Genomic DNA, 16560 nt, shown 5'->3' on the forward strand with positions numbered 1-16560 from the left:
ATCAGTAGGGTAAAGCTAAACTGTCTCACGACGGTCTAATCCCAGCTCACGTTCCCTATTAGGGAATTTCAGAAAGAAGTCAAAACAAAACAAAATTACACACATAAGAATGAAGTTTTATATACCTAGAAAAGTTTAAACATTTTAAGTGGACGTTTTGACATTTATCAGCTTGACTGAATATGTATTTATAATATCTAAAAGACATTTCTTCATTGTCAAAATAATACAAATGCTGACCAGTAACAATAGGTATATGGAGATCTGTAATTCATTTCTAGACATCCAGAATCTTTATTCTAGTTGTGAAGAATGTAATCTTGTTTGAAAGGGTCATATTGACAAGAAACAATGTTTTTTTTTTCCAGATATCTGCAATACATATTTGGTAAATATAATACATATAAAAATGGCTTGCCATAAACTGTTGTGACCACAATAGCATTACGTGTTTATTTCTTGAATGGCAGTGGATCAAATTATATATTTAGGAGAAATAATCTGGCAGTAAAGATAAAGAATAAAACCCTTGTTCTGATAGATAGGACTTGTACATCAACTCATTGGGTTCCTCCTCATGTTGATTTTGTCTTCTTTTACACAGTAAATACTAAGTGTCTGTTTCCAGCCACTTAGGATGTCATCATCCTAATAAAAGGTCATTATTAGCAGTTATCAGTCCCATAAATGGCTTCAGATTGTGCCTCCTACCTACCAGTAGGCTCAGTAAGTTGTTATCACCAAGTGAATCCTAATCCCAACCCTAAGGTAACTCCTTTTCCAGCTGCAAAATTAATTAATCTATTTATGTTTAACCTGAAAATAATTTAGTGGTTCTTCATGTACTGCAAAAATACATAAATAGAAATAAAATAATCTGCATGTTGCTCATATTAAATAAACCAAACACAAGTAAACCTCATATCCTGTCAACTGAGTTGTAGAATCTTCTCCCTATAAATATTTAATTCTATGTGAAAATGTGCCGCTCATTCTTTGATTAGATCCTCATCAAATGGACATACAGTTTGTTTTTAAAACCAAATGTGCCTAACGGACCTAGTCAATGATTTATTTCATGAACAAAACTAAAAACAAAAATCTGACTAAATCAGGAAATAAAACAGCGTGATTGGCTCTAAGGAGAGCAGAGACAGAGGACATTCTGAGTTTACTGAACAAAACCTGCTTCTGACTAGGTTAGCTGTGGGGAGAATGTTACCACGGCAAGGTTGCGTAAACTCTTTGAAAAGGAAAACTCAGTTTCCCATATTTCAGGTTTAGAAAACTTAGAGTTTTCAGTAAACCTGCTTCGGGAAACGGATGCCAGATTACTTGTTTTTTTCTCTTAAATCCAAGGTTTTCTGTAAAACAGTGAATAAAAGTGTACTGGTTGTATTATTATTTTATATGTAATTGTATATCCTTGTTGATATATGTACAAGAGATGCATTTGTATGTGGAATAGAAATGATAGGGACAATTATTCTTCTATGTCATTTTATACACAAAAAAGATTGAAATGTGACTTGATACCTTTTTTAATTATGTGAATATTCATTGACTGTTTTATATTTTGATAATATACTAACCAATTTATGGTGGAAGTCATATCTAGGTTATCTAATTAAAGTAAAGGTCAACAGTTGTGATTATTTCTAGGATGAATCATTCAGCTGATTTATTTTATTTGAATATGTCTAACAACTCTTAAGGCCTACATCAGTGTACTACACATCCATTTAGTCACTTTTTGATTCAAAGAATGAGAGTTAACCTTCCAAATACTTTAATTCCCCCTTCCACAAATGTTACTTTAATCCTTTAAGTACCTGTTTGTCTTTTCTGTTTACATCTCACTTTTCCTCATCTTCTCCATTATATGACTGTGTCTGTCCATTGTCCAACTTCCTTATGGTTTGGTTGCTGTGTGTGTGTGTGTCCATGTCTTCCTTTTCTTCCTCATGTGTTGCCTTTTCGATGATAAAGCGAAGGGAGCGTGATTTTCTGAAGACGTTGCGGTTGGTGAGTGGGAGAGAAGCATGTGCGGTTGAGCAGCATGGAGACACGGTGGATGATGATGATGATGATAAGGGGGTACGTGTGTTCTGCCCCCCCTTAAAATACCCCACTAATTTAGCTCATGTTGTTCCCTTTAAATAGAAGCGTAGGATGAATTTTATTCTCATAGGAGTTGTTACTTTTTTCTCTAGTTGATATTGAGATGTATTTTACTCATTTTCCTTTTTTGCAAACCATTTTTGTTTTGGGACTTTTTTGATGAATACATAATAGGATTTGTGTATATATTTTATACTTGAAATAAAATAATTTCCCTCGAAGATGTGTAAAACTTTTTGACAAAAACAAAAATGGGTGATCAGCCACCCATGCTTAAAAAAACATTAAAAAAGTCTCCCCTTCATCGCCACTTCACTAGTTCTAGGCATTATGACATCATATAGTTAGCTCTATCTGAATCTCCATGGCGATTCAGACATTTTGTCTTTGACTTGAAGTTATGAATAGGAAATATTTTTCTTCCGAGGTCTCCTGAATGGCCTTCACATAATAAAAGAGCTTGGTTTGTTGGTGCCATTGCTTTGCTGCAGAGAGGAACAGGGAGGCTGGATGCAGTTCAAGCCTTTCACTTCTACTTCTGCTGCTGCATCGTGGCTTGAATGCATTTTCCATTCCATTACCTCATCATGCTGTGGCCTGTAACCATTCATGAGTATTTGCCACTGGTAATCATATAATACAGCACTGTATAATCTTTGGTGGCACTGAATACTGAATAGACATGAATTTCCAAATTTTTTTCTGTTCTGCTTACTTGTCTAAGAGGTTTAGATTTATTTATTTTTTTTTTTTTTTCAACTAACCTGTACAGCTTGAGTTGATAGGAATTGTTGAGCACAAGGGTGGTTCACCACAATTAGTTCATAGTCTGCACACAGTTTGAATGGATTTTAAATGGCAACTCTTGTGGATTCTATGTCTGTTAGTTGTGTGTTCTTTTCTACTTCATCAGATCTGGGGTAAGATGCATGTTCTGTGTCATTTGTTCTTTACTAATCATTTACTGAAATTAAGTATCTGATGAAGCATATGGTTATTGTTCCTTGTTTGTCTTCACAGCCCCGGGAGAGAGGAAGGATGCGTTTCCACAAGCTTCAAAATGTACAAATAGCTTTGGATTATTTAAAGAGGCGACAGGTAAGGTTTTGGTCATACTTATTCTTCAGACTGTTATCTTATTTTGAAATAAAAGAATTTGAGGGGAAAAAAATACCTTTTGGTCAGTGCTGGAACATGATGTAGTTTGTACTCAAGAAATCTAAAACAAAATTAGAGAAGTACTGATTTATGGTCAGTTTCTGATTATTAGTTTTTAAAAAACTTTAACCTGGCAAAATAATTTTTGGCCACTTTCTTTTCAATGTTAATCTTTTCTTTTCTATTTTTTTCTTATTTTTAGCTCTCCTCTATTGAATAGTTATTAATTGCAATTGCAAAGCAAAGGGTTTTCCATAACATATGTTTGAAAGAGGAGCAGCGGTAATGCTAAGTTTTAGACATTTCTATTGCTAAGGGTGATATTTTTACGTGTCTTTTGCAAAGTAGCCACTAGCATGATTAGAAAAGTTTATTTATGACTGTAGACATCAGTCTTTCCTCAAAAAATGTTAGATTCTCAAAAGACTGCAAACATTCCCACTACTAGAGCATCCCAAGACAGGCAGAAGTTGAACCACTAAAGGTCAATTTGCTAACTTGGCAAAATGCCCCAAAGCCAGGTCTGAATGGTTGACCAGTGATACAATTTTTCTTAAGCTTGTGATTAAATGACCAGATTGGTAAAAGTACTAAATGGGTAATATCTAAAATAACCAGCACCTGCAAAAGTCTTTTTGCTCTGGCACCCTGACTAAAGCCTCCATATTTTTTATGTTTTGCATTTCATGGCTTCATTTTGAGATACTTCACTAATAATGAAAATCCTGGTGTTATTTTCTTTGCATCCACACCAGAGTACTCTGGTTGGATTGATCAATATATGCATAGTTTAATGCATTTTAATTATTTACGTTCAACCAAAATGTTTTTTTCTGCTCGGAAATGAGACAGAGATCTCTAAAAGATAAAAATCAAAGAATGTGTCAATTCTATAAAATTATATATCTTTTTGTGAACATTTTATAAAAAGGGTTCATTTAATTTGTAACTTCAATAAACCATTGTTGAAATTACAGTAGTCAGACCATTTTGTGATATAAATTGGCAGCTTTTCAAAAATTTTCCTATAGGCAGTTTTAATGATTTGTCATAGACAAATCTTTAAAAGACAGAAGAATCTAGAAGGGAGCTAGGGGAAGGAGAATAACACAAGGGGGCAACAGAGGGTAAACAGAAATACATAAGACCTCAAGTACAACCAAAAAAACTAGAATGACACAAAAAGAAAATAGAACTAATGAAAAACTCAAAAATAAAACTTAAACAGAACAAAAACCATGACAGATGAGCTCCAAGTTTTTGATGTTGGAACACCTGCTTGCTCTCCATCATAGCTGGCTGTGTTACAGCAATCATATTTATTTTATTTCAAGTGAATAAACATTTGGGCAAAAGATGACTTTAAACCTAAATTTATTAAATATATAATAAATGTTTAGCTCAAGTGTGTAATAACTTCAGACTAATTTACTTAAATAAAATGAACAACTCATGTGCACCTCTATATTTTGTTGTGCAATATGATTTACAAGATATTCTCAGCTATTTCGACATGGATAAACACTTTGACATGAAATACAAACAGTTGTTTGTACATTTTTTTTTTTACTTTACCTTAAATATATATTAAGTACTTGAAATGGTAATGGTACCATATAATTTCTGAAAAATACAATTCATTTTAGAAATATTTTAGAGCTCTGGGTTGCATCCCCTCCCCCTCAGCTATATACAGGCTGTTCAGAAGAACACAGCTTCATTGAGCTGTAGCCAGATGTGAATACAACCAGACACAAAGGATTCATGCATTATACAAATGAGTAGTAGTATTGTTTCAGCTAAACGGAATCAGTGACAAAATACATTCATGCCAGTGTTGCTAGATGTAAAATCATCTAACTGTTAAAGCTCCTTTGAATCCACCTCCCCACTGTTAAAAGGGCTGTCAGGAACTAATGAAGGCTCTTCATAAACCGGATTGTGTTCAGACTTTGATCTCTCCTTCGCATTTTATTTGAAAGACACCTATAAATGCTCATCATTTTCTGATTCTGGTATGTGGTAATGTCCTAACAAGTTTAGATCATTTCCTAAGGTAAAGTCATTCATGCACAGAGTTCAACTGAAATCTTCCGGCTTATTATGTCTAGAGTAGGGTGCCACCTTGTGGTGTTTATTAAACATGACTAGCTTATATGAACATAGAGTGTTGATTATTCTGTGGGTTATTTTTCCAGCTAAAGATAAGGTGTCTGTTATTAATGTACAGCATCAGCTGCAGAGTCAGAATGCAAATTTTGCAAATGGCATTTGAATGTATGTGTGATAATAACTGTATATTATCTATCCCTAGGTCAAACTTGTAAATATCAGGAATGACGACATCACGGATGGCAATCCAAAACTGACCCTGGGATTGATCTGGACCATCATTTTGCACTTTCAGGTCAGTGAGATGCATCTTAGAGACACATATTTACCAGTTGTTTTCATCTATAGACTTAAATTTGTATTTGTTCATATTTTAGAAACAGCCCAACCTCAGTTAGATTGGATTGAAAGCATCTATGAACATCAATTTGCAAGGATTTGGATTTATGTATCAATACTGACAGATCATTCTGAGAAATAAATATGTTAAGACCTAAACCCCTTAACATTGAGCTGTAGGCTTTATGTTAGGGTCTTTGCACTGCTGAAAGGTAAATCCCTGCCCCAGTATCAAGCATTTTAAAACTTCTAACAAGTTTCTTTCTTTAGGTGTGCTGTGTATGTAGCTCCATCCATCTTCCTATCAACTCTGACTCCTTTTTCTTTGCTAAAGAAAAACATTCCCATAGCATTAGGCTCCTCCCATTGCCTTGTTTGACTATGGGGTGGAGCGATTGGAGGAATATGTTGTGTAAGTTGTCATGTAGGGTGAAAAAGTTAATTTTTCATTTAATCCTGCTTGCTCACCTTCCTCTAAATGTTTTAGGTTGTCCCTTTCATTGTTTGTGGCAGTAAAAGGTAATTTATTTCAAAGGTATTTTTCTTTTGACCACTCTCATCCTGTCAGCTCCTCCGATACCAAGAGGAGTGAGACAAGAGTAACGTTCAGAATATAGTATAAACTATTATTAAACGTTAAACTATTTGCTACTGTTCAAGTTTCTAATTTGGTAATATAAGGTGCTTGCAGATGGCATTAGTAAAACAATATTTATACTGGCTGATTGGGCTTTGTGCAGCAAACCTTTTCAGGCTTAATAAGAGCTAAGTAAACACTAACATGGTGAGTGCTTTGTGGGTTTTGATGTTGAATTTTCCTTTTTTTTTATAGTTGTAGTATGTGACTATCTCCCTCTAAATCCACAAAAACAGATTTTTTGTGATCTTATATTTTATATTAGCTACCAAATCAGTATCAAAAGAATATATATTGTTTTCTACACATTATTTTGCAATTATTATGTGAGTTTTTGTTTTATCTTTGGAGGAGTTCAACATTCTGTACATATTCTAAACTATGTATATATATCCTCATCATTTTCTAAAAAATTTTCCCTCAGGGAGTCCTTAATCATTGTAACATGGTTCCATAAATCATGTCATATGAACATCCAGATGCCCACGGAGGTATTCAACACATATCCAAAAATGTTATTCTTTCCTAATTCCCTCTCACTAATGTGATTACTATACTTTTATTATTGTAAATCAAGAAAAAAATTACTTTAAATCTGTATTACTTTTATACTTTGAGCCAGTGTTTCTGCTGGTTTTGAATGAGTGCACATTTGACTGATTTGTTGCGTCTGAATTGTCAGAGTAAAAGCAGCAGATACAGTAGAGCTTCGCTTGGACTCAGACATGCTGACAGGTAGCGTCCAGGATGTTGCCAACACCTGCCCCTGTCAGTCTCACGCAAGCCCCAGAGCACTCGGTGGAGCAGCATGTGGCTTGTTATCTCTTGCTCCGCCAGGGCATCAGGGCATCTGATGAGCACAAATATTCAACCTCATTCAAAGTGCACTCCTTTGTCCTTAAAAGAAAACAAAGCTCACAAAAATAAGTGACATGTATCAACACTAGGAATTTTTATATTAAATAGTTATTTTGACAAAATGCACCTGAAGAAACTGATTAACTGTTTCACCTGAGGATGATAATTTTGTGGGGGGGACATTGTGTTCATGCTTGTCTTAGCGCTGCAGGCAGGAATTCTTACACAAGTCCTTATTTTCTATTTTTATACTTTTTACTTAATACCGACTCCACTGTTTTTGCTTCTAAAATATGATCTTTTTATTCATGTCTGAGCAAGTTTAAGGCCCGTATGCCTTAACAGCATCCAAATATGTATGCTGAGATGATGCATATTAAGTGGAAATTGTAGAGTACCGCTGTTGTCATGGCATTGTTATCCTATCACACTTATCTGTCAGGAGTTTTTGGCACTTGTGTGACTGTTTTGTTTGTAATGTCTTGATTGTGTCACGGTTTCTGTCACTAGTATATCTATTTTGTGATCTCATAGCTAGCATAAGCATACATTTGTGATTCACTACTTCATGTGGCTGCTATTGAAACTTTGTTAGTCAAGGAGAATGATCAAACTCGAATAACAAGTCCTGCTACATATTATCAACCTACATTATAGTGAAATGTGCAGAGAGATAAGCTGACAACACATAAGTTAATTATTTATGTTTCATTTTTAAGCCACATCTAAAGAATAATGATGTTTATTTTAAAAGAACTTGAAGTTCAGGGACTTTGACCTCTGAAAAAATACAATGTTATATCTAACAGGGCATATAGTTTTTTTTATAGAATAGCCTGTATGCTGATTTCACATGTAAAACACTATTTGAGCAGCTCTAACTGTTTGACACACACAGTTTTTTCCTTATCAGACTATTAGCATCCTTTCAAACTATGTGAAACGTAATTTCTGGTGGATCAAGGCCCCACCCCTGGCGTAGCTACCTATTGTTGGAATTGATCTTTAAACAAAGTAAATAACTTTTTTTGTCATAGTGTGATGTCCTTCAGCTCCCTAATCATCCTTGTTGAATTATGATATTTTGTTTCCAACCGGATTCCTGCTCTGGTGATATTCTCTCTGGTTTATCAGCCCAGAAGGTTTTGCACAAAAGCATATGGTGTCACTTTTGTTTCACAGCATGTTGCCATTACCCACAAAAAATGTAGAAGCAGCTGTTGTGTTGTTATTTACCGTCTTGTAAAAAAAGCAGACTAGCCAGACTCAAACAGGTTTGTCCACAAATCTCTTTCTTTCTCGGCCAGCTGAGAGCCACAGGCACATGGGTCATGTCTGCGTGTGCATTTATGGTTTTCTACCCGGATTAGCAAAGCTGGGAAAACGTTCAAAGGTCAGCAAAGACTGTAGAGTATGAGTGGAGTGCAAGGAAGGAGCACAGTGAGAGAAAAGGCTGGCTGGTTCTCAGCAGGAAGTTTAAAGGGCGATGATTCGTCTTCCTCTGATAGCAGAGCTCCATGTTTCGCTCTCGGACTGCTGCTGATTTTTTTATGCTCCTCTTCTCTAGTGTTATAATGGCTCCGCGTCATTGGAATAGTGCTTTTATAGATTGAAAAGGAGCTCTCTGGATGTTTAAAATGCTGTTTGGAGTTCCGGAACTGTCAATGGATAAGTACTTAAATATTTGACAGCAATGGGGAATGTCTGTGGCTGCGTTCGGGGACCTAAAGAGGAATGCTATGTGGACCCCAAGAAAGCTCCGCTAAGTCCTGGATCTAAAGATCTTAAAGGTCAAAGATATTTTCAGAGGAAAAAGAGGAAATCAGAAGATTTAAAGCATACTGAACCTTTGAGGGATTCTCCAGGTGAGGTCGTTTCAAGTGCTCCCTTTGAAACGTCTGAGACTCAGGATGACTCAAAAACCAACTTTAATCAAAGTCAAGCAGAGTGTATTAAACCCTCACAGATAGAGAATCAACTAACTCGACAAGGTAGTCTTACTAAAGGTGTAAATATTGAAGAGGTTCCAGTTATAGTCCTCAGAGGTAATGGTGATCCACCACTTGGAACAAAGCTTGCATCTAGTGTCAGGAATCTGTCAACAAACCTTAAAGATGATCACAGTTGCTGGATTTCTGTTGAAAGAAATCTCCATGCTGTTAATGCAACTCCCAGGAGTGTCTCAGCTGAAGACAGTTTGCTCGTAAAGAAAACCCTGCAGCGCCAGCTGAGACGGGCTGTTAGCCTCGGTGCGGTGGAGCACATGTTAGGGACTCTGAATGGTAATGACAAACCTGCAAGCGAGTCACTGTTTGCCAACATGATATGTGACTCTCAAGCGCACAGGAGGAGGAGACATACGACATACACCTGCTCTGGTTGCATGGAGCCTATTCCAGCTTCTACCAAATCTGTTTCCACCCAACACAAGGTACATTACAATTTGCTATATATAGTTACCATGGAGGTGATTTGAGACAGGATGAAAATGAAGTGTTACTATAAAAGAAACATTACCTGAAGGGTGTCAGTTAAAGTTGAGGGGGTTGCTACTGATACACTGAAAGTGAATATTCGGAATGAGTCCGAAGACTTATGTCTTAATTTCTTGTCACTATTTTAAATTGACCACGTTGACATGTTTTGGTCTTGGTAATTGTGGAACATGTGTCCATGTTTGTATTTTGTCTGAGGAAGGAAAATTAACATGAAAAAAATTCTTAGGCATCATCTCTTGGCTCCTCAGTGTGTTGAAATTATCTTATGACCTTGGAGTACAGGGTTTGGCCTCCAGATCATCAACATGTTATCCTTTTTAGTTGTTGGCTAATTCTTCAAATTTCACATGATCATATTTATCCCATCAGAAAAGAAAATGCCTAGAGCCCCAGATTAAGAGTAATTAATTTTAATTTTATCAGATCAACTGTCAAAACTTCCTGCTGTCCTTTGACAACTCTCTGGTCTTGCTTAAAGAGGCTTTGACATGGAACAACTGATTCTGTTGACAGATGTACTATTTAAAAAAACAAAAAATCAACAACAACAACAAAACAACTTTTGATCAAGAAGATCTACAATAAATTTTTTGGTTAGTTGTGCCCAACATCAAGATAAACAAAAGTGTTTTGATCAGATGTTTAACTTGTTGTTATGAGATCAAGTTCTAAGTGTTTAATGATACTGTTAACTGTCTCTCCAACTGAAAGTAAAGCTACCATAAAGATTCCAATGTTTATTTCTTTACATGTGTGGAAAGTTACAAAATCCGCTCAGATCATCAAATTATTTTCCTCAATGGAACATTATCTGAAAAACACTTCGATGTTGTTTAAAGAATATTTTACATCTTCCATGTATGGCTTTTTGCTGTAGTTTATGCATTATTATTATTACAATGATAATTCAACAATCAAAACTGACACTTTTGATTGTTGAATTATCATTGTAATTTATATTTTATATAGTGTTTCTGTAGTTTGGGCTTCTTATAATATTCACACAGTTTTCAAATTGTAAGTCAGTATTGCTTTCATTTTTTAATTTCAGTTTAGTTTTCAGTTCAGTTTATTTTTATAACACCAATTCAGTTTAGATGTCATAAATGTAGTTCAAACTAAGTGCAACCTGTGAGGTGGGACTGCTTATGTCATCGCATGTGCTGTAAAATTGTGATTTTATTATGCAACTCTCAATTGTCAGAGCTATGCTGTTGACATTGATATTGACTCAAGAATATCTAGTTGGTATTTTGTGATCTTATTGTACATACATTTTTAAGTAGAGTCACTCTTATCAGTCTTACAAAGCGTAATCTCATTTCATTTGTTGGGGAGACAATGGTGATTTAAGACAGTGGAAAGTTTTGAAGTTTTATTACATAAAGTTGATCAGAAGAGGTGAGGAGTTTGCATAGAAAACAGAACTGTTAGCTGATGAGTGAAAGACCAAATTTAAATATTGGGACATCAGAATTATTTCTGCTAAAAGCAGGTGATAGTTCAGGTACTGCTGATGTGTTAGTTGTACAATATCTGGCAGCCGTGGGAAACATCTGTGGCTGTATTTGGGGACCTAAAGAAGAATGCTTGAACCAGAAAGAACTCCACTTAGTCTTGGATCTAAAAAGCTCAAAGGCTGTCGAAAAATAGGGAAATCTGAACATTCAAAGCCTATTCAACCAAACCAGTTACAACACTATGATTTGTTTTCATTGTAACAGTTTACAGCAAAATTAATTTCATTATACTTTTCTAAACAAATAGATCCAGTTGATATAAAGAAATTGAAACTCTGATCTATTTTCACTAAAGGGTCGAAATATTTTCAACTACATAAACTTAAACCCATCTTAAAAAATATATATATTGACACTAATTGTATGTAGCAGTTCATTCAATGGTCTAGGAATTGTCTAGGAAAGACAAAAACAGGGTTATGTCCTCAGCATCAAAAGAACCTTAGGTTATTGGAAACATTAGTTTAGCTAAGTCAGTCAGTGTCGGACTTTCTGCTAATTAGTTAAGGTTCTTTCTGCATGGAACGTCCAACAGCTATACACATAGTAAATGGCAGAAGTTAATGGAGATAAAAAAAAAAGTAGCTGTACTGTAGAAAGTAGCAGAATGAGGAAAAGTGATCGGTGTGTCCTCCAGCAGTCCCCGTCTATAGCAGCACATTGATAATAGCTCATAATAACCTCAACCGCTCTAAAAGTCAATTTCATTCATTACTATTAAAAAGAATATCTGCCTTTTAGAAATAGGTAGTTGTTTCTATATGAAAGGAGTAGAACAGCTGCAATTTGAGGGTGAGGTGCTCTGTTGGAAACACATGATTTTTCAATGACCTAATGACTACTTCTGATTTCATACCAAAGTGGGACACATATAATGGTGTCAAGTGTACAGCATTCAACTGTAAATAATTGGGTCTGTAATATTGCTTATTAATTCTTTCAACAGGTTTAATCAAATGCCAGTAACAAGCGAATAATAACTTGCAGGACAAACTTCAGTTTTATGAGAGAGCATGTGAAAATCTAAACAACTTAAGTTCTTATGACCCAATATCTTTTCATGACCCAGTATTGTTTACTCCCAATACGCTTTTCACATGCAGTAGGATGAAGTTATGAGAAGGATTTTTTTATGATCAACAAGGTTATGCTTGAAAGATGATCAGAGGGTACACCTTACTCATATTGGATGTGATACCTTTCGCATTAACTACTACTGTATTCTTTTGTTGAATCAATGTGTCTTTGTGTTTAGAATTATTAATCCAAGAATTTGGTTCATATTTACATAACAGTTTTAATCAGTTTCAGCAGATTTGCTTGCTTCTAATCCATGAGGTAAATTTCCTTTGCATTACCAAAGATTTTCAAGGGCCTCATGTGTAAAGCGTCTCGGAGCACAACAAAAACATGTTGTGCAAAGTTTAATGCAAAACTGCGAATGCATAAATTTAACCTTGTGTTAAAGTGTATGGCAACCTTTGCAGACTTTTCACCTGCTGTGAGAATTTGCAGCAATCTTAAAAACTTTTAAAATCATTAATAAAAGCTAAGAAGCAGTAGAGGGGGTGTTCAGAAGTCTGGCTGGCCTAATTGTACATGATGATGGATGAAATATTTCCTTGTTTATATTGTATAGTGTCCCAGAGGGACACTAATGAGTGTGCATCTCTGTTGGTCATTTGACAGTTACGCTGAGTGGTCCCCATGACAGCCACACCTGCATGCCTGAGATAATAGATATGCATCTGATCACAATTTGAATCGAGGAGCTTATTTCAAAACCGCACTTTTATAAAGGGATGTGATATGTAAATGTACTTTTATAAGTAGGAAGCATTTTCATAACAAAGTTGTGCGTGTATTTGTGATGCACAAAAGTGTCTCCAAAATGGCACATTGGTCGGTTTGAATCAGGATGCTTTTACAGACGCTGTAATAATATCTATAACAACTCTGGTATGTAGGGGTTTTTATTTGAGTATGTATTTTTCAACACTTCATTATTTGTCTTATTTGGCCTGAGTTTCATTTCAACATTTAGTGTAGCCTATTTCTTTTGTTCATGTGGTTTCTGTGTTCATGATAGAAAAATTGGATTATATTCACATCTTAATGTTTTGATAAAGATTACAGCGATAACCATTAATAGATCAGCTCAATGAAACAGCAGATAGAACCTTTCGTTCTTCCTACAAATTTTGTAGAGCCAAACGGAGCCAGAGTATTTTAGTTTTAGGTGGTTTATTTAATGATTTGCTGATATCATCCAGTAAGTCATCAGTTGGCTAATCTATCTTAGATACATGTATGTAGACAAAGTCTGTCTGTGACACGCTTACAGTATCGATGTCATGGTTACTGTGACACATGGTGAGAGAGTTCCCAGGTAATCATACAATTTTACATATTGATTTTTAGGTAAGCATTGCATTGTCACCAGTTTCACCAACTACCTTTTATTGATGTGGAAATGTAAAGTAAAGCTGTGCAGCGGCACATGCATACAGAGTTTTATACATTCTGCTTTACAGTAGGTTTGAGATTTCTCCATGCTGCCAACTAACTGCTCTTTCTATATGAGGCCCCAGGTGACTACGGTACAGTGTGGATTGAGCTCATTGCAATAATTGAGGGTATACTCAATAATGAGGGTGTACTCATGCCTTTATGTTGCCTACACCAACCCTGAAATCAAAACATGTTGTGCAAAGCAACTTGACCCTAGGCTATTATCATCTAATTTTGGTGAGTCTGTGTGAATTGTAGCCTCTGTTTCCCATCCTTTGAATATGGGATCAATGTTCCTGTCTTCTTTTACTACCGTCACCCAACTGCTTTAAGTTTTGTTGTTTTACACTCCATAGTGTAATGACTGGTTGTTTGAATTGATAATCTCCTTGTTAAATGAGTTTCCTCTGAGTTTCAAACTTAACAAGACTTTCTCGTTTACACAATGAACCTTTTTTGACAAGCTGTTGTTTCTGTTACAACTGGTTCCTGATGGTGTATGTTTTCATTGACCGTTATACATTTTGCCACAAACTTGTAGTAATAAACAGGAAGAGCCTTTGTCCAACAAGATCATCTCTCCAGTATTGAGCCCCTTTCAGCACATATATCCAATAGTAATTGTCTAAGGACTCTAATCAGCTCATAAGTTAGTCATCATCATGGGCCAGGGAAACTTGGTGATCTCTGAAAACACATTCCTTCCTAATTCTCTCATTTTCAACATCCAACAGTGTCGATAAGTATATTGGGCAACCTTATGCACAAGTCTTACAACGGTGTTGTGTTGCCCTAATGTTTACAACAATCAATACAAATGCCCAACTCCTTGTCAAAATGTATGTGTTATATGTGGTACAGTCTCACATGACGACTTTGATGGTGACCAAATGTTTAAACAATGTTCAGATTTTGATGGGAATTTTAAAGTGGCTTATAGGCCTTTTTGTTTGTAGGAGGGGCCCTCAAGTATATATTTATATATATATTTATATCACACTCCGTTTTTTAATTCTTAGAATTTCAACCTATGATAAAAGTTTAATATGATGTGAAATTGAATGTCCGATATAAAATTAGGGTGTAGTGCTAAAATTCCCATCCTCACCTTGACCCCATTTCCCCCTACCTCTAAAATAAGCATACACATGCGTCAGAGGGACCAAACATTTTCCCACCAAGCAAGTTTTTTTATAGTTTGCAACCATTACATGTAAAGTAATGTGCACACATTTCAAACACCGTTTTATTGTGCATTCATGCTTTATAAATAGGACCCCTTAACAGTCAGTGTCAACAATTCTGTTCAGGGCAGAATCACTGCAGGGAAATTGCAGTCATTTTTTGTTACAGATTTAACATGGAATAGTAAAATCAGTAAAGTGGAATGCATTGAAGTTTAGATGGAACTTTTTGACCCTTATCTGCTTCTTACTATAAACATCTTCTCGTTGTATTTTTTAAAAACACCATTCTCCCTTTCTTTACTGTTGTAGATCTCAGACATTCATGTCACAGGGGAGTCTGATGACATGACAGCCAAGGAGAGACTACTGCTCTGGTCCAAACAGACAACAGATGGCTATGTAGGTGTACGGTGTGACAATTTCACAACTTCCTGGAGGGATGGGAGGCTATTCAATGCCATCATTCACAAATACAGGTAAAATCTCACCAAACAGTGTTTGATAATAATAGGGTTTTTATTTCTATAATACTACTAATAATCATTAGTATTAAAGAATAACAATATTGAGACTATTTCACAAAGGCTTGATCTTTTAACCTTTTACCTTTTTCCAAACCTTGTTTTTTCAGTGCTAATTAATAGTTTCCAGGCATGAACCATCTCATAATACCTTATGCACCCTGTCTCTTTTTCTTTCTCTTTCTCCCCTTAGGCCAGATCTAGTTGACATGAGCCGTGTGTCGACGCAGACCAACCGCTCCAATCTAGAGCAGGCGTTTACTGTAGCTGAACAGTTGGGGGTGGCCAGGCTGCTCGACCCTGAGGGTAAGAGAGCTATTTGAAGTGGGCTTTGTGCACTGGTTAATAAAACCTGTACATCTTTGTGTTGTAAATTATTCAATCTTTAAATTAGGCTTTGAGTTTGGTGAGAAGATTTAGATTATAATGTTCTTAAATAATGACCCCCTCCTAGCCACCAAAGAGGGCATAGTTTTTTTCAGCATCTCATTAACTCTTTGTATTTTCTTTTTTCTTTATTCAAACTTTGCCTATCAGACGTAGATGTTCAGTCACCAGATGAAAAGTCTGTCATTACATACGTCTCAACTCTGTATGACGCCTTCCCCAAAGTACCAGACGGTGTTGATGGAATAAGTCCTAATGTAAGTCAATGGTATTGACACAAAGGGAAAAAAAGTGCTGTCAGCTGCTTGATTGATGATGACAATTTGTTTTTTCACAGGATGTTGATATTAAGTGGGTGGAGTACCAGAACATGATCAAATACCTCAGCCAGTGGATAAAACACAATGTGGAAATTATGTCTGATAGATCTTTCCCCAACAATCCTGTGGAACTTAAGGTTTGAATCTCTGCATTTACACACTTTACAATCAGAATCAGAAAAAAAGCTTGATTGGCAGGTTTTATTTTTATTTTTTTTTACAAGTATAATAAATTTTCTTTTATGGAAAGTAACTGAGGTAGTATACCGAGTAAAATAAACAAATGCAAGCTATATGAATACTTTTAGGGCTGCATTTTGGTACAGTTGGTAACACCGTTGCCTTGCAGGAAAAAGGAGTTAGTTTTCCCTGTGCATGCGGAGGTTTTCTC

The 16560-nt window shown here is 35.7% G+C and overlaps 1 protein-coding gene across 1 annotated transcript in view; it reads left to right on the plus strand.

Moving 5' to 3' along the window:
* The window catches only part of dst (dystonin), a 128404-nt gene that overhangs the window by 34396 nt on the left and 77448 nt on the right, over nt 1–16560 (plus strand). The window contains exons 7-12 of the mRNA XM_015374488.1: nt 3142–3219; nt 5594–5686; nt 15251–15417; nt 15656–15768; nt 16000–16106; nt 16187–16306. Of these exons, the coding sequence (XP_015229974.1) occupies nt 3142–3219; nt 5594–5686; nt 15251–15417; nt 15656–15768; nt 16000–16106; nt 16187–16306 (678 nt within the window). The remainder of the gene's footprint in view (nt 1–3141; nt 3220–5593; nt 5687–15250; nt 15418–15655; nt 15769–15999; nt 16107–16186; nt 16307–16560) is intronic.

The sequence above is a fragment of the Cyprinodon variegatus genome, unplaced genomic scaffold, assembly GCF_000732505.1.
Source record: "Cyprinodon variegatus isolate N-32 unplaced genomic scaffold, C_variegatus-1.0 Scaffold104, whole genome shotgun sequence".
Taxonomy (NCBI): domain Eukaryota; kingdom Metazoa; phylum Chordata; class Actinopteri; order Cyprinodontiformes; family Cyprinodontidae; genus Cyprinodon; species Cyprinodon variegatus.